The following is a 26,327-nucleotide window of genomic DNA, read 5'->3' as shown; positions in this document are numbered from 1 at the left end:
AATGCCCCATGCAGGTTGTCACCCCCCCTTATAATGCCCCATGCAGGATGTCACCCTTCCTTAGAATGCCCAATGCAGAATGTCACCTCCACCCCCCCTTATAATGCCCCATGCAGGATGTCACCCTCCCTTATAATGCCCCATGCAGGATGTCACCCCCACCCTCTTTTAATGCTCCATGCAGGATGTCACCCCCCCATATAATGCCCCATACAGGATGTCACACCCCCACCCCCTTATAATGCCCCATGCCTCCATACATTAAAAAAAAAAATCAAATACTCACCTCACTTCCCCTCACCTGCTGCCGCTGCTCCGGACTCCAGCGTCACCGGCGTCTTCCCGCTCTGCGCTGTGACGGCTCAGGAGAGAGAGTGGTGGAAACACGTCACCGCGCCCTCTGACCTGAGACGTCACAGTCAGGGGAAGCGGGAGAGACCGGAGCTGCTGCAGAGGAACGGGGAGAGGTAAGTATTGTGCTGCTGGCTGCTGCTCAGGGGCCCTGAGCAAGCGGGGGAAAGCGGGTGCTGACACCGGCACCGCACCGCTCACGGGTCCTATAGTGCAGCGGGGTGCCCGACGGTGAGTGGGCCCCCCGCCAGCTCAGGGCCCCGACACTTGCCCGGGTGCTGACGCTGGCCCTGGATCTCTCCACTGGTGTTCAATGGGATTTACAGTACAGACCAAAAGTTTGGACACACCTTCTCATTAAAGATTTTTCTTTATTTTCATGACTATGAAAATTGTACATTCACACTGAAGGCATCAAAACTATGAATTAACACAAGTGGAATTATATACTTAACAAAAAGTGTGAAACAACTGAAAATCTTTCTTATATTCTAGGTTCTTCAAAGTAGCCACCTTTTGCTTTGATGACTGCTTTGCACACTCTTAGCATTCTCTTGATGAGCTTCAAGAGGTAGTCACCGGAAATGGTCTTCCAACAATCTTGAAGGAGCTCCCAGAGATGCTTAGCACTTGTTGGCCCTTTTGCCTTCACTCTGCGGTCCAGCTCACCCCAAACCATCTCGATTGGGTTCAGGTCTGGTGACTGTGGAGGCCAGGTCATCTGGCGTAGCACCCCATCATGCTCCCTCTTGGTCAAATAGCCCTTACACAGCCTGGAGATGTGTCTGGGGTCATTGTCCTGTTGAAAACTAAATGATGGTCCAACTAAACGCAAACCTGATGGAATAGCATGCCGCTGCAAGATGCTGTGGTAGCCATGCTGGTTCAGTATGCCTTCAATTTTGAATAAATCCCCAACAGTGTCACCAGCAAAGCACCCCCACACCATCACACCTCCTCCTCCATGCTTCATGGTGGGAACCAGGCATGTAGAGTCCATCCGTTCACCTTTTCTGCATCACACAAAGACACGGTGGTTGGAACCAAAGATCTCAAATTTGGACTCATCAGACCAAAGCACAGATTTCCACTGGTCTAATGTCCATTCCTTGTGTTCTTTAGCCCAAACAAGTCTCTTCTGCTTGTTGCCTGTCCTTAGTAGTGGTTTACTAGCAGCTATTTTACCATGAAGGCCTGCTGCACAAAGTCTCCTCTTAACAGATGTTGAAGAGATGTGTCTGCTGCTAGAACTCTGTGTGGCATTGACCTGGTCTCTAATCTGAGCTGCTGTTAACCTGCGAATTCTGAGGCTGGTAACTCGGAAAAACTTATCCTCAGAAGCAGAGATGACTCTTGGTCTTCCTTTCCTGGGGCGGTCCTCATGTGAGCCAGTTTCTTTGTAGCGCTTGATGGTTTTTACAACTGCACTTGGGGACACTTTCAAAGTTTGCCTAATTTTTCGGACTGACTGACCTTCATTTCTTAAAGTAATGATGGCCACTCGTTTTTCTTTACTTAGCTGCTTTTTTCTTGGCATAATACAAATTCTAACAGTCTATTCAGTAGGACTATCAGCTGTGTATCCACCAGACTTCTGCACAACACAACTGATGGTCCCAACCCCATTTATAAGGCAAGAAATCCCACTTATTAAACCTGACAGGGCACACCTGTGAAGTGTAAACCATTTCCGGTGACTACCTCTTGAAGCTCATCAAGAGAATGACAAGAGTGTGCAAAGCAGTCATCAAAGCAAAAGGTGGCTACTTTGAAGAACCTAGAATATAAGACATATTTTCAGTTGTTTCACACTTTTTTGTTAAGTATATAATTCCACATGTGTTAATTCATAGTTTTGATGCCTTCAGTGTGAATGCACAATTTTCATAGTCAAGAAAATACAGAAAAATCATTAAATGAGAAGGTGTGTCCAAACTTTTGGTCTGTACTGTAGATCGGGACTCATTGCTGGCCACTTCAGAACTCTCCAGCTCTATGTTTCCATCCATTTCTGGGTGCTTCTTGAAGTATGTCTGGTGTCATTGTCCTGCTGGAAGACCCATGATCTAGGATGCAAACCAAGTTTTCTGAAACTGGGCACTACATTGCGACTCCAAATCCTTTGGTAATCTTCCGATTTTATGATGCCTTGCACACAGTCAAGGCACCCAGTGCCAGAGGCAGCAAAACAGCCCCAAAACATCTTTGAACCACCTCCACCATATTTGACTGTAGGTACTGTGTTCTTTGCTTTGTTAGCCTCATTCCGTTTTCGGTAAACAGCAGAATGATGTGCTTTACCAAAAAGCTCTATCTTGGTCTCATCTGTCCACAAAACGCTTTTCCAGAAGGTTTTTGGCTTACTCAAGTACGTTTTGGCAAACTGCAGTCTAGCTTTTTTATGTCTCTGTGTCAGCAATGGGTCCTCCTGGGCCTCCTACCATAACGTTTCATTTCATTCAAATGTCGACGGATAGTTTGAGCTGACACTGATGCATCCTGAGCCTGCAGGACAGCTTGAATTTCTTTGGAACTTGATTGCAGCAGCTTATCCACCATCCGGACTATCCTGCGTTGCAATCTTACATCAATTTTTCTTTGCCATCCATGCCCAGGGAGATTAGTTACAGTGACATGGCTTGTAAACTTCTTGATTATGTTGCTCACCATGGACAAAGGAACATCAAGATCTCTGGAAATGGACTTGGAACCTTGAGATTGTTGATATTTTTCAACAATTTTGGTTCTCAAGTCCTCAGACAATTCTCTTCTCCTCTTTCTGATCTCCATGCTTAGTGTGGAACACACAGACAAACAATGCAAAGATTGAGCAATTTCTCCGCTTTTTATCTGGTTTCAGGTGTGATTTTCATAAGGCTCATACCTGTTACTTGCCAGAGGTGACTTTGAACGAGGATCATATGCTTGAAACAAAGTTGTTTACCAAAATTTTTGGAAAGGTGCCAATAATTTTGTCAGGGCCATTTTGGGGGTTTTGTATGAAATTATGTCCAATTTGCCTTTTTTGTTCTCAGTTTTTTTTGTGTTGTTCCAATATACAAATAGGAAATAAACATGTGTAAAATAAACATGTGTAATTGCAATCATTTTCTGGGAGAAATACTTCTTTTTCTGGAACAATCTCCAGGATGCCAACACTTTTGGCCATGACTGCATATATATATTTATTATGTGTACACTAAAGAGCTATGCTCTCACTTTTGGGCACTCACCACTGTGCACAGCTATGACCGGCCTGTGATGCTGTGTGAAGCCACTGATTCTTGGGGATGTATCTTGAGGAGATGGGCTGTGAAATGGTGATTTGTCCAATTCTGACTTCTTCACAGTGGGAGACATTCCTAGCCAATCAATTAAAATACAAAACATGTATCAGGTACATTTAAACATTTTGCCACAATTGATAAAAGTTATTAGCTGAGGCTAAGCATGCTTAACTACATTCCCTCTAAGATAAGGTGCATACAACTGTAGCTTACAAATAGGTTAGGGATAATGGAGACCATAGAACTAAGGACATGAAGAGCAAAAGGTGGAGAACAAAGTCAAGATAGCCCTGTTCAAGGTAAAAATGAAAACATGAAAAAAAAACATAATTACATAGCTGAATAAAAAGAGAGTCCCCTCCCTCTTATAAAGCATACAAAAGTTGAAAATGTAAAAAGAATAAAAAACCCGCTTAGGAGAATTCAAGCTGCTGTAAATTACAGCCTGCATTCTGTTGATGGATAGGATGACAATTGAGCAAGACTATTATATGATAGTAAAAATCAAGATAATATTCACAGCTAAGGAAAAAATGTTATTTGTGCACATTTGCCAAAATTATTTTATCAATGAGAAGTAGAACATGATATTAAGGGGACAGGTCAGCTTTACCACTAGCACAAGCATAAAAAATATTGTACGATTTTACGAACAGTACAGAACCAAATAAAGAATATAGCTATGCTTTTATGAGAAAGGTACTCCCTCCGCCTCCTACAACCCTTCTCTCTAGTGGGTAATGTCTGCCATATATCCTCCTGTGATACTAAAGGACGAACTGGTACTTTATAATAATTATAAGCAATATATTAGCTTATGACAAAACTGTTATCTAGTACAACGTCTAGTTTTTCCTTTCCCCAGTACTGTTTGGTTATAAGTACCTTGTAGTAAGTTTTATACCAGTGATTCATTTCTCTGTAATATGTAGTGCCAGTCATCTTTTGGCAAGATATTAAAAACTATTTCCCATAAAAATAACTTAAATAGGACTTGTCACTTAAGAATTAAATATTTTGGAAAAATTCCTGTGCTGCCCTGATTTTGCAGCTTTCTTTCCGCTTTCCGCTGAGTCACTCAATTGTAGAGATATTCAAATTTATTGCTTTTGGAGCACAATATGTGAAATCTCTGCTTTTGATGCAACTAGGCGTTTCTTCAGAGTCTTCTCTGGGGGGCTTTCAGCTCTCCCTCCCCAATACGAACAATCACAGCTTGGCAGCATCTGAGAGTGATAGACTGCTAGATCAGCTGCCGAACTGTGATTGGCATTGTCTGGGTAGGGATTCTGAAGAAACGCCCAGTTGCAGGACAAACTGAGATTTCACATACTGCACTCCAAAAGTAATAAAAGTTAATATCTCTTCAATAGAGTGACTCAGCGGAAAAGGAAAAAAAGCTGCAAAATAAACCGGAGCTCAGGAATTTTTTTTTAAGGTACTTAAAGAGGTAGGTTGTCCACTACTTTTACACTGATGACCTAACATTAGGATAGGTCATCAATGTTTGATCGGCCGGGGTCCAACACCCGGAATCCCCACCAATCAGCTGGTGTTGGCAGCCGCCAGCCAGAAGTACTTACTTGTGGAGCTGCCCATTTACTTGTAGTGGCCGTGATAGGGTGCTACACATCCGCCTTCTATTGATTTGAATAGGAGGCGGATGTGCAGTACCCTGCGGCAGCCACTACAAGTAGATGGCCAGCTCCACAAGTAAGCACTGCCGCAGCCGGCACCGATAACAGCTGATCAGCAGGGGTGCCAGGTGTCAGACCCTGGCCGATCAGACATTGATGACCTATCGAAAGGATAGGTCATCAATGTAAAAGTAGTGGACAACCTGTTTAACTCAATTTTTTGAGCAAGAGACAAAAGATTCAAATGAGTGATTCATAGATGTTAGTGAAGACTAATATATTTAAAATAATGGAGAACATACAGTAATATAATATTTAAAATAATGGAGAACATACAGTAGTATCCACATGTCTTGTGGCCTATTCCAAGTCCACCCTCCATTTACTGCTTTGCATCACACACACATCCACAATTGGAAAATCACACATTCTAGAGTCTTCTCATAAAAGCGTGCAAGAGTCTACTGAAGTGAATAATGGATGAAATGATCACAAAAACTGCTAAACATAATGCTCAAAGCCAGCCTATATACTAAAAAATAGAAACTGTACTTCCCAGGTATTACAGCAATACACATGATTATTTTACATCTGGTTAAATCTGACCCCAAACTTTTGAACGGTAGTGTACATACCTACAAAAATGCAGAATTTTGGCATTCACGCCAATAGCCATTTTATGCTTTACTGTACTGTGAGACAAATTGCATTGCTTGTTTTTATACTATATGTCTTAAAGGGAATCTGTTAGCAGATTTATGCTATGTAATCTGAGAGCAGCATGATGTAGGGGCTGAGAGCCTGGATCCAGTGATGTTTCACATACTGGGATGCATGTTGCAATGTCAATAAAATCAGTATGATCACTAGAGGACTAGTTGTCTCATGCCATATAGTCCTCCTCGTCTGTATAACCCGGCCCCCATCACTGTTAGGCTTTCTGCCTATGCACAGTGTAAACAGAAAGCTGCCAATCAGTGGTGTGGGCGGGGTTATACAGAGCTCTGCATTCAGAGAACTGGTAAATCTGCAACAGAGAAAACAGGGATTTTAATGAAAACTAAACCAAGCAGCCCAGTAAGTGACACATTGCTAGAATCAAGGTCTCAAAACTACATTATGCTGCTCTCAGATGGGGTAGCAAAAACCTGGGGACAGGTTCCCTTTAAATTCTAGTAGTTTTCAACTCCTTTCAACAATGAAGAATCTGTTAGACGATTTCTGTTCAACGGAATCCCCAATATTATAATGGAAATCAAAATGTCCTGGATCCTTTGTACGATAGACACCAGTCGTGCTCCATGAACCCCACTGACTTATAATGAGGTCCATTGGGTTCTGCAGAGGAGTTTACTGACAAAAAATAGTATTGCATGCAGATGGATGTGATGGAGTCTGCGATGGAGGCCCCGACACAAATGTAAGTACTGTCTTACAAACCACCATGAAATATAGGACACCACTAGTTTGTGGTCTGTTGCGCGGAAACATCTAGAAGCAATAGCTAGAAAGGCACACCCTGTAAATAGCAAGGTACTAAAATATGTATTTATAAAATTGTGATGGTAGCGTATATGTATGACATTGTCCCTGTAGAGTGCCTTATTTATTGAGATTACAAGCCTTTCCAATGACCTGAGAATTATTCTCCAAAGTGTCATATCTACAGTTCCCTGTTCTGCCAAGAAATGAGCTGCTGGACATTGCTGTGTTCTGCCTCTGTAACTGAAAGCTATCTTTGTGGTGGGTGAAGGGTGAACATACTGTAAAGCTGAATTAGGCCACTCAGATGATGGTAATGAAGTTATATCTTGTATCCTTGAAATCAGATTAACCTCCCTTGGGTAAAAATGTGCCGAACAAGGTGCGGTAAGGAGAGCCTTAGTCAGAAAGGAGGAGAGTGAAGACAACAAATCACATGGAAAAACAAAGCAAGAAGCAGCACAAGACAATTAAGAAAAGTAGGTTGAAGGTGTAGCCTTCAGAGACTTCTCTGGCAATATGCCAGACCATTATCAGCTCCCGGGGCTTACTTTTCTCTACAAAGCACCTCACACTCCACAATTAGGGTATGTACACAACGTCTTTTTCATGTGGATGAACCCGCCAAATTATTCAAGAAGAAGACGGTTCAGGAAACGCTGGCATTTATGGTCGCTTCCAGAGCTCTTTTTCAACGCTTTTGACCGCCGGCGGGTTTTTGAGCATCTTTCCAGCATTTTTGTGGTGTTTGTTAAGTTTCTTCAACAATGAAGAAACAGTTATCAAACACTAGCAAAATGCTCTAGGCATCTTCCAGGCATTTTTTGAGCCTTCCCATTGACTTCCTGAAGAATGCCCCGCACCTTTATTTTAACTGCTTTGCGTTTTTGGAAATCTAAAGTGGTTAAAAGATGCTCAAAACCTGAACATATTAACATCATGTAATTTTACATAGAAATGCATGTACAGGTGCATCTCACTAAATTAGAATATCATCAAAAAGTTAATTTATTTCAGTTCTTCAATATAAAAAGTGAAACTCATATATTATATAGAGTCATTACACACAGAGTGATCTATTTCAAGTGTTTATTTCTGTTAATATTGATGATTATGGCTTACAGCCAATGAAAACACAAAAGTCATTATCTCTGTAAATTAGAATACTTTATAACAACAGCTTGAAAATGTTTTTAAAATCTGAAATGTTGGCCTACTGAAATGTATGTTCAGTAAATGCACTCAATACTTGGTCGCGGCTCCTTTTGCATCAATTACTGCATCAATGCGGCGTGGCATGGAGGCGATCAGCCTGTGGCACTGCTGAGGTGTTATGGAAGCCCAGGTTGCTTTGATAGCAGCCTTCAGCTCGTCTGCATTGTTGGGTCTGGTGTCTCTCATCTTCCTCTTGACAATACCCCATAGATTCTCTATGGGGTTAAGGTCAGGCGAGTTTGCTGGCCAATCAATCACATGTGATACTGTTGTTTTTAAACTAGGTATTGGTACTTTTGGCAGTGTGGACAGGTGCCAAGTCCTGCTGGAGAATGACATTTACAGCTCCAAAAAGCTTGTCGGCAGAGGGAAGCATGAAGTGCTCTAAAATTTCCTGGTAGACAGCTGTGCTGACTTTGGTCTTGATAAAACACAGTGGACCTACACCAGCAGATGACATGGCTCCCCAAGTCATCACTGATTGTGGAAACTTCACTCTTCCTCCAGACTCTGGGACCTTGATTTCCAAATGAAATGCAAAATTTACTTTGCATTTACTTAGTATGTCAATGACTGCCTTCTGGACATCTGTCAAGTCAGCAGTCTTCCCCATGATTGTGGAGCCTACTGAAACAGACTAAGGGACCTTTTTAAACGCTTAGCAAGCCTTTGCAGGTGTTCTTTGTTAATTATTCTAATTTAGTGAGATAATGACTTTTGTGTTTTCATTGGCTGTAAGCCATAATCATCAATGTTAACAGAAATAAACACTTGAAATAGATCACTCTGTTTGTAATGACTCTATATAATATATCAATGCACCTGTATATGTTCATTATTTTTAACGAATAGTTAGCACTTTTTTGAGGCAATTTTCAGAGAGTAATCTGACTGGAAAAGACGCACTGCTATTGATGCACTTTTGTGGTGTAGATCAAGGCCTTCACATCTAACATAAGTTCTTTGCTTAAAGGAGTTTTCCCACGAACAAAAGTTGATTTTAATCATCAGATCTTGGAATAATAATAATCTCCACAATTGGATGTGTTTAAACAAAATGTTCCTGTGCTGAGATAATCTTATAAATGTGCCCCTGCTGTGTACTGTGTAATGGCTGTGTCTGACCGTGCAGGAACATGGTCTGATCATACCACATCTCCTGGGCAGGGTAGGACGCAAAAGACTATACAGACATTACAGCACGGGATCGCAGCTGATTCTTTTTGTGAGGTAAAACATTTCCCTGCCTGTTTTTAAACAATTTATACTTCAAAGGAAGAATCAGCTGTGATCCCGTGCTGTAATGTCTGTATACGCTTTCACTTTCTCCCCTGCCCATCTATAATTGTGGAAATTATTATTATACCAAGATCTATTGATTAAAATGAAGTTTTGTTTGTGGGAAAACCCCTTTAAAGTTCATTTTAAAAATTGTCTGTGTCTGAACCTACCACATCTCCTGGGCAGGGGAGGAAGCAAAAGAGTATACAGACATTGCAGCACGGGATCACAGAGGATTCATTTTGTGGGGTAAAATATTGTTTAAAAACAGGCAGTGAAATATTTTACCTCACAAATATTGTTCTTGCACAGTGGCCCTCTTCTGTCTGTGTCTGCCAGTGATGGTAGTGCCTAAACTTGCACACTTGGGCTGTTCCAGAACAAAAATCATAAAAACAATGCCAAATGTATTTATTTTATACAGTGTATGGAGAATTCTTTCTAGTTAGTAACGGGCAGGAACAAGAGAGGAGGCTGCATGAGGAGAGCGGCGACCAGGAGATGTTTGTACCCGGGTGCTGCACCTAACCAGGAAGCAGTTAGCTGGTACATTGTGTCCCAGGAATAAGTCATAGGAGATATGGCCAGAAAGGTGGTGACGGGACTGCGCAGACCGCACTGTCTCCTAGGACACTCCGTTAACCCCCTAATAGCTAGAGCGCTGCTCCGCTGCTTGTCTTACGTGTGTGGGGAGCAGCTAATTAGTAGCAGCTACATCTGCCTGCAAATTCTCCAGGCAGCTCAGGCTGACATAAAATGCCTCCTTCGTCCTTAAATGCTTGTCTGCTCATCTCCACATTGTGGCCCTATGTATTAAAATGTCCTCATCTCCTCGCCTTTTTGTGTGTATGGCACGATTGACCCTTACCTCCCCTTCTGCATCCAGTTTGTGTGTTCACCCCTATATTGATTCCTCTGTGCATGAGAAGAGTTAAGGGTTAACTCCCTCACACTTGCTCCCTTTTGTGCTTGGTCACACTATGGCCGCTCTATGCCCTCCATAAACTACAACGAATATTATTCCTGACCCCTTGTCTGCCCCCCACCCAGTTTGACCAGTCTACAAGTTAATAGAAATGTGTGGTGGAATTATTCATAGGGATGGTTCACATGCATAGGATGGAAAGAAATCGGCAGGGAGATCTGCAACATTGTGCACATTTCGGTGTAGATATTATGGCATATTTCCCTGCAGAAACAAGCCAATCAACCAAAATTAAATAATAATATTATATGTTCAGTGTGTTGAAAAAGTATTCATACCCCTCAAATATTTCCACATTTTTTCACGTTATACCCACAAACTTAAACTTATTTTATTGGGATTTTATGTAATATAGCAACACAAAGTATCAAGTATTTGTGATGTGTAAAGGAAATGATATATGGTTTTCTAATTATTTTAAAAATCTAAATCTGAAAATTGTGACGAGCATTTTTATTCATCCCCCTGTAGTCTGATAACCCTAAATAAAATTATGAGTGACCAATTGCCTCCAGACATCACATAATTAGTAAATCGCATCTACCTATGTGTAATGTATTCTCAGTATAACTACATCTAATCTGTGAAGGCCTCAGAGGTTTATTTGAGAATATTGGGGATCAAACAGCATAATGAAAACTAAGGAACACATCAGATAGGTCAGGGATAAAGTTGTGGAGAAGAGTAAAGCAGGGTTAGGTCATAAACAAAAAGCGCAAGCACTGAACATCTCATAGAGCACTATTAAGAAGAGCACTAATTAGAGAAGCAGCCAAGAAGCCATGGTCACTCTGAAGGAGCTGCAGAGATCAACATCTCAGGTGGGAGAATCTGCCCACAGGACAACTATTAGTCGTATACTCCAGAAATCTGGCCATTATAGAAGGGTGGCAAGAATAAAGCCATTTTTGAAAGCAAACCATAAGAAGTCCTAAACGTTCTGGGCTAAATGCAAAACGCTAATTGTAGTGGAAAACTAACACTGCACATCACCCTGAAAATACCATCCTCACTGTCAAACATGGTGGTGGCAGCATCATACAGTGGGGATGCTTTTCTTCAGCAGAGACAGGGAAGCGATCAGAGTTGATGGGAAGATGGATAGAGCTAAATACAAGGTAATCCTGCAGGAAAACCTGTTAGAAGCTTAAAAGACTTGAGACTGGGGCATAGGTTCAGCTTTCAGCAGCACAACAATCCTAAACATACTGACAGAACTACAATGGAATGGTTTAGATCAAAGAATATTCATGTGTTTGAATGGCCCAGTCACAGTCCAGACCTAAATCCTATTGAGAATATGTGGCAAGGCTTGAAAATTGCTGTTCACAGACACTCTCCATCCAATCTCACTGAGCTACAGCTAATTTGCAAAGAAGAATGGGCAAAAATTTCAGCCTCTAGATGTGCAAAGCTGGTAGAGACATACCTCAAAAGATTTTTAGCAATAATTGCAGCAAAAGGTGGTCCTACAAAGTATTGACTCATAGGGGCTGAATATAAATGCACGTCACAACTTTCAGATTTAAAAAATAATTTAGAAATCCATGTATAATTTCATTTACACTTTACAAATACTTGCTACTTTGTGTTGGTAAATCACATAAAATCTGAATAAAATACATTTAAGTTTTTGGTGTAATTTAAAAAAATATTTCAAAAGTTAATGAGGTATGAATACTTTTTCAAGGCACTATATGTAAAAATAAATAAATATATATTATATACATGTCATCTCTATTAGATGACAAATCTCACATGTATCAACAGTTCAACAAGTTGAAGATGAAATGATCTCTAAAAGGCCTAAAGTTAAAGATGACATATTTCCTTTGTATTTTAGGCAGAAGCAAAATATTGTCACTTTTTACATTTTAAAAAGTACAAAAAGGAAAATGGGCTGATGCAAAAGTTTGGGCACCCTTTGAGATTTGTGTACTCAGATAACTTTGACCAAAGTTTCAGACCTTAATTAGCGTGTTAGGGTTATAACTTGTTCACCATCATCGTTAAGAAAGGTGAGGTGATCCAAATTTCCCAGCTTCATAAAAACCCAGCCTCCTCTAACCTTGTGCCAAAAAACAGCAGCCATGGGTTCTTCTAAGCAGCTGCCTAGGTGTAGGCCCACAAAGCAGGAAAAGGCTATAAGAAGATAGCAAAGCGTTTTGAAGTTGCTCTTTCTTCAGTTCGAAATGTAATTAAGAAATGGCAGTTAACAGGAACAGTGGAGGTCAAGATAAGGTCTGGAAGACCAAGCAGAATTTCAGTGAGAGATGCTTGTAGGATTGCTAGAGAGGGAAATAAAAACCCCCGCTTGACTGCAAAAGACCTTCAGAAAGATTTAGCAGACTGGAGTTGTGGTACATTGTTCTACTGTTCAGAGACACCTGTACAAATATGGCTTTCATGGAAGAGTCATTATTCAGCATCAGAAGTATGCAATAGGATATCTAAACAAGCCTTATGCATTTTGGAAACAAGACCTCTGGACCGATAAGGTTAATATAGAACTCTTTGGCCAAAATGATCAAAAGGTATTTGTAGAGAAAATAGGGCACAGAATTTCAGGAAAAACATCTCTGCAACCATTAAGTGGGGTGGATCAATCATGTTTTTGGGTTGTGTTGCAGCCAATGGCACGAGGAACATTTCATGCGTAGAGGGAAGAATGGATTCAATGAAATTTCAACAAATTCTTGATGCAAACATAACAACATGTGTAAAAAAGCAGAAATTGAAAAGAGGATGGCTTCTACAAATGGATAATGATCCTAAACAGGTTTTAAATGGCCCTCACAGTCCCCTGATCTGAACATTATTGAAAATCTGTGACTAGACTTCAAAATAGCAGTGCATGCAAGACGACCCAGGAATCTCACAGAACTGGAAGAATTTTCCAAGGAAGAATGGATGAAAATCACTCAAACAAGAATTGAAAGACTCTTGTCTGGCTACAAAAAGCATTTACAAGCTGTGATACTTTCATAAGAAGGTTCTACTAGGTATTAACCATGCAGGGTGCCCAAACTTTTGCATTGGCCCATTTTCCTTTTTGTCATTTTTAACCCCTTTCTGACCCAGGGCGTATAAGTACGTATCTGTGCCCTGGGCCTTATGGGCCTGATACGTATCAATACGCCCTGGCGATTTCGCCCGCACACAAGTGGTGCGGGCGAGATCACCGCCATGTGTCAGCTGATTGTCACAGCTGACACCCTGTGCTATGTGCAGGGAGAGGTCCCGCACCGCTCCCGGCATATTAACCCCCGAAATGCTGCAATCGAAATCGATCGCAGCATTCCAGTGGCAAGAGGAGGTAAGCGCTATACTTACCTTCTCTGCCGGCGTCCAGCGGCGTCTGAATCCGGTCCCGGATGTGGCAATGTTGATCCGACGTCATCATGACAACATCCAAGTCACCAGGAGGCAGGGCATAGGGACAATGGGAACAAGTAATAAAAATGTCAGAAAGTGAAAAAAAAAAAATTGTAAAAATATAAAAAAAAAAAATGAAAAAAAATAATAATAAAAATATATATATATTGTACCCATAAATAAATAATCTTATGAAAAAAACAAACAAAAAACAATAAAAGTACACATATTTGGTATCGCCGCGTCCGGAACGACCTGACCTATAAAACTGTCCCACTAGTTAACCCCTTTAGTGAACACGGTAAAAAAAAAAAAAAAAAAAAAAAAAAACGAAACATAAAACGATGTTTTGTCATCATACCACCAAACAAAAAATGGTATAAAACGCGATCAAAAAGACGAATGTAAATAAAAATAGTACCGCTGAAAACGTCATCTTGTCCCGCAAAAAACAAGCCGCAATACAGCTCCAACAACAGAAAAATAAAAAAGTTATAGCTCTCAGAATAAAGCGATGCAAAAACAATTCTTTTTTCTATAAAATAGTTTTTATTGTGTAAAAGCGCCAAAATATAAAAAAAAAAAAATGCGGTAATGCTGTAAACGTACTGACCCGAAGAATAAAGCTACCTTATCAATTTTACCACATGCAGAACGGCATAAAAAAAAAAACAACAAAAAAAAAACAATTCCTGAATTGTTGGCTTTTGTTTATTCTGCCTCCCAAAAATCGGAATAGAAAGCAATCAAAAAATGTAATTTGCCCGAAAATGATACCGATAAAAACGTCAACTTGTCCCGCAAAAAGCAAGCCGTCACATGACTCTGTCAGCCGAAATATAGAAAAATTATAGCTCTCAAAATATGGCGATGCAAAAACTAGTCTTTGCAAAAAAATGCGTCTTTTAGTGTGTGACAGCGGTCAATCATAAAAACCCGATATGAATCTGGCATCGCTGTAATTGCACTGACCCGAAGTATAACGTCGTCTAATCACTTATACCACACGAGGAACGGCGTAAAAATAAACTTTAGGGTTAGGGTTGTGCTAGGGTTAGGGTTGTGCTAGGGTTTGGGTTAACGTTGGGCTAGGGTTGGGGTTAGGGTTGGGCTAGGGTTGGGGTTAGTGTTGGGCTAGGGTTCGGCTAGGGTTAGGGTTAGGCTAGGGTTAGGGTTGGGCTAAGGTTCGGGTTGGGGTTGGGATTTTTTCAGAAGTAAAGAAAAAAAAATGACGACAATATGGCGACTAGGGAGCGCAAGTACTCGCTACTTGAGATTGCATCGGGTGCTTGGGTATGCACCGAGTATGGCGGGTGCTCGAGTGACATGCTTGAGTCTCCTCCCCAAATGTTTTGCAGCTGTTATACAGCCAAAAAAACCTTCCGTGGATTGCCTGCCATGCACGAGCGATACCCGCATGTTTTTTTTTTGGGTGTCTAATAAAAAAAACATGCGGGGCAGGAACTCGAGCATGTCACTTGAGCACCCGCGATACTTGGTGCATACCCTAGTACCTGATGCAAACTCAAATAGCGAGCACTTGCACTCAAGACTAATGACAACTTATTCAATATGATGAACTAATGTCATCAAATTCTGTGTCGTACCTCTGGGTTCAAAATGTTCACTATACCCCTTGATAAAATCCTGGAGGGGTGTAGCTTCCAAAATGGAGTCACTGGGGGGAGGGTGGGGTGGTTTCCACTATTTAGGCACATCAGGGACTCCCCAAACGCAACCTGTTACCCTTGTGAAAATGCAAAATTGGGGGCTGAAAAACATTTTTGTTGAAAAAATGTGAAAATGTTATTTTTACGGTTCAATGTTATAAACTTCTGTGAAGCACCTGGGGGTTCAGAGTGCTCACCACACATCTAGATAAGTTCCCTAAGGGGTCTAGTTTCCAAAATGGTGTCACTTGTGGGGGGTTTCCACTGTTTAGGCACATCAGGGGCTCCCCAAACGCAACATGGCGTCTGCTAATTATTCAAGCAAATTTTACATTCAAAAAGTCAAATGGCGCTCCTTCCCTTCCAAACCCTGCCGTGCGCCCAAACAGTGGTTTTTCCTCACATATGGGGTATCTGCGTGCTCAAGGGAAATTGCACAACAAATTTTGGGGTCCATTTTTTCCTGTTACCCCTGCGAAAATAAAAAAAATTTGGGTCTAAAGTAACATTTTTGTGAAAAAAGTTAAATGTTCATTTTTTTCTTCCACATTCCAAAAATTCCTGTGAAGCACCTGAAGGGTTAATAAAGTTCTTGAATGTGGTTTTGAGCACCTTGAGGGGTGCAGTTTTTAGAATGGTGTCACTTTTGGGCATTTTCTGTCATAAAGGCCCCTCAAAGTCACGTCAAATGTGATGTGGTCTCTAAAAAAATGGATTAAAGATAAAACCCGGCACTCAGAAACTTAATTGTCGCTTTTTTTAATAGTAAAGTGGATGAATACAAAAGTACAAACGTTTCGGTCATTTGGGACCTTCATCAGTGTACAGTATTCAGAGGAAAGCCAGAATTGGGCTGTGTCCACACAATGGCTTGTGTATATGGCAGGCAGGTATAATATGTTGAGGAACGCGGTATCCACCGCTTGTTCTATGATGGTAGAAAAAAAATGGTTTTGCAAATTTTGTTGTTAAAATGAGAAATTGCTGGTCAACTTTTAACCCTTATAGCTCCCTACTAAAAAAAAATTTTTGTTCCAAAATTGTGCTGATGTAAAGTAGACATGTGGGAAATGTTATTTATTAACTATTTTGTGTGACATATCTCTTTGATTTAAGGGGATAAAAATTAAAATTTTGAAAATTGCTAAATTTTCAAAATTTTCACCAAATTTGCGATTCTTTCACAAATAAACGCAAGTGATATCGAAGAAATTTTACCACTATCATGAAGTACAATATGTCACGAAAAAAAAAGTCTCAGAATCAGCGGGATCCGTTGAAGCGTTCCAGAGTAATTACCTCATAAAGTGACAGTGGTCAGAATTGTAAAAATTGGCCTGGTCATTAACGTGCAAACCACCCTCGGAGGTAAAGGGGTTAAAATGTAAAATATGAAAAAATATATATTTTTATGTCTAAAATAAAAAGGAAATGTGTCATCTTTAACTTATGGCCTTGCTTAACTGTTCACAATAACAGTAATAATGAGCAGGGGTGCCCAAACTTTTACATGCCACTATATATGTCAGGGCGTAGATGAAATAATATAATTTACAAACTCCACACATATAAAACGATCACTAGTTGCATATTCAATGCAAGAGCAATGATAAATCTCACTTAGTTTACCCTTTGCCACCATTTTGCCGGAGATCACATTTTGTATTATAATTTTTTTTAATCCTTTATTTTTTCTTTTGTCATCTATATTGTTATCGGCATGTCTGCTTTTATACATCACCCGTTACTAAAATTTACAAGAACAAATAAAGTTTCCTATGTTATAGAACTGCAATGTATTTATACAAATTGGATGCTAAATGGATGATCCGTGTGGGATCAAATTTTGGGGTGGCAACAGGTAAGTCACCATCCGAAATACGGAGAGAACTAGTGCATGCTGTGATTTTATCCATCATGTTCGATTTGTCAGAAGGCGGAGATAGTAACGCCAGCGCTGATTGGGCGCCGGGGTCACATGTCACAACAGCAGCACGGGAGCCCCGTGGAGAGCGAGTGCCAAAGCCGCGGGAACGGTGCCAGCACGGGAGGTGAGTATAAGCTTTTTTATTTTATCGGGACCAAACATTTAGATCAAGAAGGGGTTGTCCAAGTAGTGGACAACCCCTTTAAATGTCTGTGTGCTACAACCCCTTTAAATGTCTGTGTGCTACCAGCCCAGTATACGGACAACACACTGATGTTTTCTGACCAATGCATGACCATGTGGTAGTTCACATGAACGTTTTTACACATGCACTATCTTGATCCGTATTCTGGATCAGACTCGCCTATTATAAGTTAATGAGTGAGTAAAAAATGGATCACATACGGGTACAAACATTACAATTATAAAGAGAGGAAACTGGATTTGTCCTTTATCATTTATTTCTTGCAAAAAACGGATGCCATACAGATGGACAATAGATGGCTTAAAAAATGGCCACGTTAATGGCATAAGGATGACAAATGAACGATTTTGCACCTGCGTGTGTGAACCCAGCCTCTGCCTAACATTAACATTCTTTCCTCCCTCCCTCAATTACATGTTGATTTATGGTTCCTTCCTAAAATCTGATTAAAGAAGAGCTATAAATCCTCACAAATGGAGGACGAGGCCAGGAGATCAACAATAGAAGCTCCATTTTGTAGCACGCTGTCAGTGAAATGTCTGGCCAGGCATTATTGTAGCACACAAATATGACAATTATTTACAGAGTACACAACGTCTTCCTTGCCAATGTATCTGTATCTAAGCAGATGCACACAAAGTTGCATCAAAACTAAAGTGAGTTCCAGGCAGTGAAAATTCCACCGCCTGCCCAGCACATCCAGCTCCTGAGCCACATCCAATCACAGTCTGAACAAAGACATTAACTGAGAGCAGAGGGAGGGAGAGCTGGGAGAGAAAGGAGGGTGGCCGAGAGGAGGGGATGTCAGGACCTGGCAGTTCATCTCAGGACAGAGCTATAATACAGTAAACATGTGACACAGCAGGGAGGAGACCTACATAGAAGTCCCAGCGATGGCCACAGACAGCAGCCTCACTGTAAACTTCCTGCTAATGCTTTCATTCTCCCATAGGTGGTCAGAAGGATAAAGCACTGCAGACAGATTACACTCAGCCCCACTTCTGAATCTCCTCCTACTATACAAGATACTTTACATTAGTCTGATTCATTCATCTAAGTTATTGTCTCTAGCCGCACACATAAGGGTCAGTCTTCTAACCCTAAAGCCGGGGTCAGATGAGCATATGAAAAAAACGTTCGATTTTCATCCAGAAAACGTGGACAATTTTTCTCCATATCGTCATCCGTGTGCCCGTATTTGTGTGACATCCGTTTTTATATATCAACAGTTTAAAATTGTGTATAAGACTGTACACATACTGGCTGGCAACCAGTCCATGTATTATTATTTATCCTATTTAGTATATCAAGGCTGCATTATACAATATATGTGCATTCTACCTTTTGTGTCTCCCCCATTTCCTCATAGACTGTAAGCTCGTGAGCAGGGCCCTCACTCCTTTTGATTTGAGATATGCTTATTCTGTATTGTCTATATAAGTCCCCCCTAAAATTGTAAAGTGCTGCGCCATAAAAATAAAAATTATTATTATTTAAAATGCACATGATAAAATACAGTTTCGCAGTTTAATGGAACTATATCCGTAGAAATCGGACACAATACGGATAATCTATATGGGATCTGATTTTTTTTGCGTGCACCCATAAACTCAAACTGTTGATATATAAAAACAGATGTCACACTGGAGTTAAATTACGGGCACACGGATGACCATATGGAGAAAAATTGTCCACGTTTTTTGGATGAAAATCGAACATTTTTTCATATTCTCATCTGACCCCGGCTTTAGGGTTAGAAGACTGACCCTTATGTGTGCGGCTAGAGACAATAGGTTACATATGCACTGGATTTTCAGCAGATTTAAATCTGCTAAAAATACTGATGGCAGCACGGTGGCTCAGTGGTTAGCTCTGCAGCTTTGCAGCACTGGGTCTTGGATTCAAATCCCACCAAGGACAACATCTGCAGGGAGTCTGTATGTTCTCTCCGTGTTTGTGTGGGTATCCTCCCACATTTCAAAGACATACTGATAGGGAATGTAGATTGTGAGCCCCAATGGGGACAGTGCCCATAATGTCTGTAAAGCGCTGTGGAATTAATGGCGGTATATAAGTGAGTAAAATTAATAAATAAAAAAACACAGCAAACACATGTGTTTTTGAATCCTTATTCCCATTCCTTAATATAGGTGAAATCTGCAGCAAAAACACTGAAAAAGTACGGACGTGTTGCAGATTTAAATCTGCACCAAATATGCAGTGTGTGCATGAGACTTTATGAATCTCATTGACATTGATGGCATCAGGAAATCCTGCAGATTTTGAGACAAATCTGAGCAGAAAAAATGCAACAAAAATGCAAGTGCAAAGGCCCTAACTCAATCTTTATGACATATTATTGGCTAAGGCTATGTGCCCACGTTGCATTTATGAAGCAGAAAATTTCTGCTGCATAAATGCAAGTCCTCTCCCGGAAAAACGCATGCGGAATTCCGCACGCGTTTATCGCGCATTTTTCGCGCGTTTATCGCGCATTTTTCGCGCGTTTATCACGCGTTTTCCACATGCGGAATTGCCTTGCGTTTTTTATGCATTGGACAAAGGCAATTCCGCTTGCGGAAACGCAAAATTAAATGACATGCTGCGGATTTTTGAACGCGGCATAAACGCTGCGGAAAAATCCGCAGCATGTGCATAGAACTTGCGGAATGCCATTGGGGACCATGGGGTGCGGATATACATGCGTTTTTCAAGCGTTTACGCTGCGGAAATTCCGCAGCATATACGCTTGAAAAATGCTACGTGGGCACACAGCCTAAAAGTGACTGCTGTTTCTTTGCCCTATAAGCCATTTACTAGATGCATTTTGCACAGCAATGTGATGTGTATGAAGTGTGTGTTAAAATAAAGCAGTATATATAGAACCAAAGTGGGCACTGCTAGGTAAATGGTGGGATGCAGCTAAGGTGTAAAACACTCATAAATGCTAAAAAAGAAGAAAGTTTCACATGAAAATACAGCACACACATCGGCATATATAAAATACAACAATACTTTATTGCATAACAATAAAAACAGCAAGTACAAAATATTAAAAAAATGCAGCGGAACATAGGGTCAATATAATGGTCCAATATAGACCCCACCAACAAGTAAAGTCCATAATCTGACATCAACAGCATAGATGTAACCCCCTATAATGATCATATAACTGTGTCATGAATTTAACAAAGTGCTCAAAGAAGTTTTGTCAGAAAACTGAATACTCCATATATAAAATAAGACAGCCATGCTATGAATAACGAGACATCCAAGTACAATAGATGGTAGCAATCAATAATTTATTAATAACAGGTCATCAATATCAGATGGGTGGGTGTCCAACATCCAGCACCCCCCACTGTTCAGATACCGTTATAGATGGTAAATATTCACCAATTCATTAATAACAGGTCATCAATATCAGATTGGTGGGTGTCCAACATCCAGCACCACCCACTGTTCAGATACCGTTATAGATGGTAAATATTCACCAATTCATTAATAAGAGGTCATCAATATCAGATTGGTGGGTGTCCAACATCCAGCACCACCCACTGTTCAGATACAGTTATAGATGGTAAATATTCACCAATTCATTAATAACAGGTCATCAATATCAGATTGGTGGGTGTCCAACATCCAGCACCACCCACTGTTCAGATACCGTTATAGATGGTAAATATTCACCAATTCATTAATAAGAGGTCATCAATATCAGATTGGTGGGTGTCCAACATCCAGCACCACCCACTGTTCAGATACAGTTATAGATGGTAAATATTCACCAATTCATTAATAACAGGTCATCAATATCAGATTGGTGGGTGTCCAACATCCAGCACCACCCACTGTTCAGATACCGTTATAGATGGTAAATATTCACCAATTCATTAATAAGAGGTCATCAATATCAGATTGGTGGGTGTCCAACATCCAGCACCCCCTACTGTTCAGATACAGTTATAGATGGTAAATATTCACCAATTCATTAATAACAGGTCATCAATATAAGATTGGTGGGTGTCCAACATCCAGCACCCCCAACTGTTCATATGTTATCAGTTCTAAAGGTGGCTAGATGTAAATAGTGAATGAGTTGAGCAGCACAGCTCCATTTCCTGTGTTGTGAGACTCTCCTCCAGACTCAGGTACCATAGAACCTGTTAAAAAAGAACTTAAAATAAAAAATAAAGATTATACTTACCTTCCGATGGCCCCCGGTCTCCTTATCCAATGCGTCCGGTGTGTTGGGCGGCTCGCGATGGTCTAAAAGGACCTTCCATGACGTCATTTAGTCATGTGACAGGTCACACGACCACTGATGTCGGCGGTCGCTTGACTTGTCACATGACTAAATGACGTCATGAAAGGTCCTTTCACACCACTGCGAGCAGTACAAGAGACCGGACGCAGGGGAGAAAAGACTGGGGGCCATCGGAAGGTAAGTATAATCTTTATTTTTTATTTTTTACCTTTCTTATTCTTTTTTTTTTAACTATTACTTGGTCACACTATATAAATCCATGCCGGTTGCATGTATTTATATAGTGTGACCAACTTGTCAAGCACTTTTCCAAGTGATGCTAAAATCGCTTGGAAAAGCGCATTACAACCCGCATGCGGAAATGCATGCAAAAACGCTTCACAAACGCTTCTACCTGGCAGGAAAAACCGCATGTAAAATCCGCATGTACAATCGGCATGTACAATCCGCATGCGTTTTTCCTGCCAGGGAGAAGCGGAAAAAAATATGCAGCATTTCTGCATCGTGGGCACTTAGCCTTAAGCTCCCCATGGACACACAATAGCTGATAACTGACAGCTTTTCCTCTAGCTTCCTATACATGTGGCTGAATAAGCAAGTACTGAATATATTAACCCTAAGGCCACGTTCACACATTCAGTATTTCGTCAGTATTTTACATCAGTATTTGTAAGCCAAAACTAGGCTCATACTGTATACAGAGGGCTATGCTAGGGCTCATATTGTATATAGGAGGCTATGTGGGGGCTCATACTATATATAGGGGGCTGTGTGTGGGCTAATACAGTATATAGGGGTATGTCAGCATACTTAATTCTGTTCAATATTAACCCCTTTACGACCTTGGACGTATACTTACGTCCAAGGTCGTCTCCCAGCATTTAATGCGGGATCCGGCACGGAGCCCAGATCTTTCACTGCACATGACAGCTGATCTATTAAAGCTAATAAAAAGTAAAAAAAAAAAAAAAAAGTTCTAAAAGATATTTAAAAAATATAAAACTTCAAATCATCCTCCTTTTTCCCCATTCAAACTAAAACAATAATAAAAAAATACACATATTCAGTATTGCTGCAAAATGTCCGCTTTATCAAAATATAAAGTAAATTAATCAGATTGGTAAACGGCGTAACAAAAAAAATCAAAACGCCAGAATTACATTTTTTTGGTCGTCGCAACATTGAAATAAAATGCAATAACGGGCGATCAAAACATCATATCTATCCCAAAATGGTATCAATAAAAACGTCAGCTCGGCGTGCAAAAAATAAGCCCTCACCGAGCCCCATATCCCAAAAAGTGGAGACGCTACAGGTTTCGGAAAATGGCGAAATTTTTTTCTTTTTCTTACAAACTTGGGATTTTTTTTTTCACCACCTAAATAAAAAAGAACCTATGTTTGGGATGTGCGTATTTGTAATGATCTGGGGAATCATTTTGCGAGGTCAGTTTTAGCATTTAGTGAACATGGTGAATAAAAAATCTAAAGAACAATTGTGGAATTGCACTTTTTTTGCAATTTCACTGCACTTGGAATTTTTTTTCCTGTTTTCCAGTACATTATATGGCAAAATCAAAACAACTCGTCCTGCAAAAAACAAGCCCTCATACCGCCATGTTGATGGAAAAATAAAAAAAGTTAGGGCTCTGGGAAGAAGGGGAGCAAAAAACTAAAACACAAAAACGGAAGGAAAATCCCAAGGCGGTGAAAGGGTTAAGTGATATAAATAATATTAATAAATAATATAATAATACAAATAATTATAATTAATATATTAATATTGAGCAGAATTAATTTCAACGTATTGTTTCAGCTCTCCACAACAGTCAGGGTCATTCATGTGGCCCGTCAGGAAAATTAATTGCCCACCCCTGGTCTATTAGATCACACTAGAGCACACATGTCAAACTCTGGCCCAAGGGACAAATGTGGCCCGCAGGGTAAGTATATTTGGCCTGCGATGCCAGTGGTGGCCATTATTCTGTATGGAGGACTATGTGGGGCCCATTATACTGTATGGAGGACTATGTGGGGCACATTATTCTGTATGGAGGACTATGTGGGGCCCATTATTCTGTATGGAGGACTATGTGGGGCCCATTATACTGTATGGAGGACTATGTGGGGCCATTATTCTGTATGGGGGACTATGTGGGGCTCATTATACTGTATGGAGGACTATGTGGGGCCCATTATTCTGTATGGAGGACTATGTGGGGCCATTATACTGTATGGCGGACTATGTGGGGCCATTATACTGTATGGAGGACTATGTGGGGACCATTATTCTGTATGGAGGACTATGTGGGGCCCATTATACTGTATGGAGGACTATGTGGTACCATTATACTGTATGGAGGACTATGTGGGGCCATTATACTGTATGGAGGACTATGTGGGGCCCATTATACTGTATGGAGGACTATGTGGGGCCATTATTCTGTATGGAGGACTATGTGGGCCATTATACTGTATGGAGGACTATGTGGGGACCATTATTCTGTATGGAGGACTATGTGGGGGCCATTATACTGTATGGAGGACTATGTGGGGCCCATTATTCTGTATGGATGACTATGTGGTGCAATTATACTGTATGGCGGACTATGTGGGGCCATTATACTGTATGGAGCACTATGTGGGGCCATTATACTGTATGAAGCACTATGTAGGGCCCATTATACTGTATGGCTCTCTATGTGGGGCCCATTATACTGTATGGAGGACTATGTGGGGCCATTATACTGTATGGAGCACTATGTGAGGCCATTATACTGTATGGAACATTACGTGGTGCCCATTATACTGTATGGAGCACTATGTAGCGCCCATTATACTGTATGGAGCACTATGTGGGGCCATTATACTGTATGAAGCACTATGTAGGGCCCATTATACTGTATGGAGGACTATGTGGGGCCCATTATTCTGTATGGAGGACTATGTGGGGCCATTATACTGTATGGAGGACTATGTGGGGCCCATTATACTGTTTGGAGCACTATGTAAGGCCCATTATACTGTATGGAGGACTATGTGGGGCCATTATACTGTATGGAGGACTATGTGGGGCCATTATACTGTATGGAGGACTATGTGGGGCCATTATTCTGTATGGGGGACTATGTGGGGCCAATTATACTATATGGAGGACTATGTGGGGCCATTATTCTGTATGGAGGACTATGTGGGGCCATTATACGGTATGGAGGACTATGTGGGGCCATTATTCTGTATGGGGGACTATGTGGGGCCAATTATACTGTATGGAGGACTATGTGGGGCCATTATTCTGTATGGAGGACTATGTGGGGCCATTATACGGTATGGAGGACTATGTGGGGCCATTATACTGTATGGAGGACTATGTGGGGCCCATTATACTGTATGAAGCACTATGTGGGGCTATTATACTGTATGGAGAAATATGTGGGGCCCATTATTCTGCATAGAGGACTATGTGGGGCCATTATTCTGCATAGAGGACTATGTGGGGCCCATTATACTGTATGGAGGACTATGTGGGGCCCATTATACTGTACGGAGCACTATGTGGGGCCATTATACTGTATGGAGGACTATGTGGTGCCCATAATACTGTATGGAGCACTATGTGGGGCTATTATACTGTATGGAGCACTATGTGGGGCCCATTATTCTGTATGGAGCACTATGTGGGGCCCATTATACTGTATGGATAACTATGATAACTATGTGGAGCCCATTATTCTGTATGTAGGACTATATGAGGCCTTTATACTGCATGGAGCACTATGTAGGGCCATTATACTATATGGAGCACTATGTGGGGCCTATTATACTGTATGGAGGACTATGTGGGGCCTATTATACTGTATGGAGCACTATGTGGGGCCATTATACTGTATGGAGCACTATGTGGGGCCATTATAATGCATGGAGCACTATGTGGGGCCATTATACTGTATGGAGCACTATGTGGGGCCATTATACTGTATATAGGACTATGTAGGGCCTTTATACTGTATGGAGCACTATGTGGGGCCATTATACTGTATGGAGGACTATGTGGGGTCCATTATACTGTATGGAGGACTATGTGGGGTCCATTATACTGTATGGAGCACTATGTGGGGCCCATTATACTGTATAGAGCACTATGTGGGGCCCATTATACTGTATGGAGCACTATGTGGGGCCATTATACTAAATGGAGCACTATATGGGGCCATTATACTAAATGGAGCACTATGTGGGGCCATTATAATGCATGGGGCACTATGTGGGGCCATTATACTGTATGGAGCACTATGTGGGACCATTATACTGTATAGAGCACTATATGGGGCCATTATACTGTGTGAAGCACCATGGAGGACCATTATATTGTATGTAGCACTATGTGAGGCCCATTATACTGTATGGAGGACTATGTGGGGCCATTATACTGTATGGAGCACTGTGTGAGGCCCATTATACTGTATGGAGGACTATGTGGTGCCATTATACAATACAGAGCACTATGTGGGGCCATTATACTAAATGGCGCACTATGTGGTGCCATTATACTAAATGGAGCACCATATGGGACCATTATACTGTATGTAGTACTATGTGAGGCCCATTATTCTGTATGGAGCACTATGTGGGGCCATTATACTAAA

At 41.0% G+C, this 26,327-nt stretch overlaps 1 protein-coding gene across 9 annotated transcripts in view; it reads right to left on the bottom strand.

Annotated features, from left to right (window-relative positions):
• Positions 1-26,327, bottom strand: part of NFIC (nuclear factor I C) — a 220,121-nt gene that overhangs the window by 34,960 nt on the left and 158,834 nt on the right. For all 9 annotated transcript variants that reach the window (XM_073686306.1, XM_073686303.1, XM_073686308.1 and 6 more), the window contains exon 7: positions 3,585-3,713. In XM_073686306.1, the coding sequence (XP_073542407.1) occupies positions 3,585-3,713 (129 nt within the window). The remainder of the gene's footprint in view (positions 1-3,584; positions 3,714-26,327) is intronic.

The sequence above is a fragment of the Phyllobates terribilis genome, unplaced genomic scaffold (assembly GCF_046119375.1).
Source record: "Phyllobates terribilis strain yellow unplaced genomic scaffold, ASM4611937v1 Scaffold_1__5_contigs__length_1240528914, whole genome shotgun sequence".
Taxonomy (NCBI): domain Eukaryota; kingdom Metazoa; phylum Chordata; class Amphibia; order Anura; family Dendrobatidae; genus Phyllobates; species Phyllobates terribilis.
This window is presented reverse-complemented; position numbering and strand designations above follow the sequence as displayed.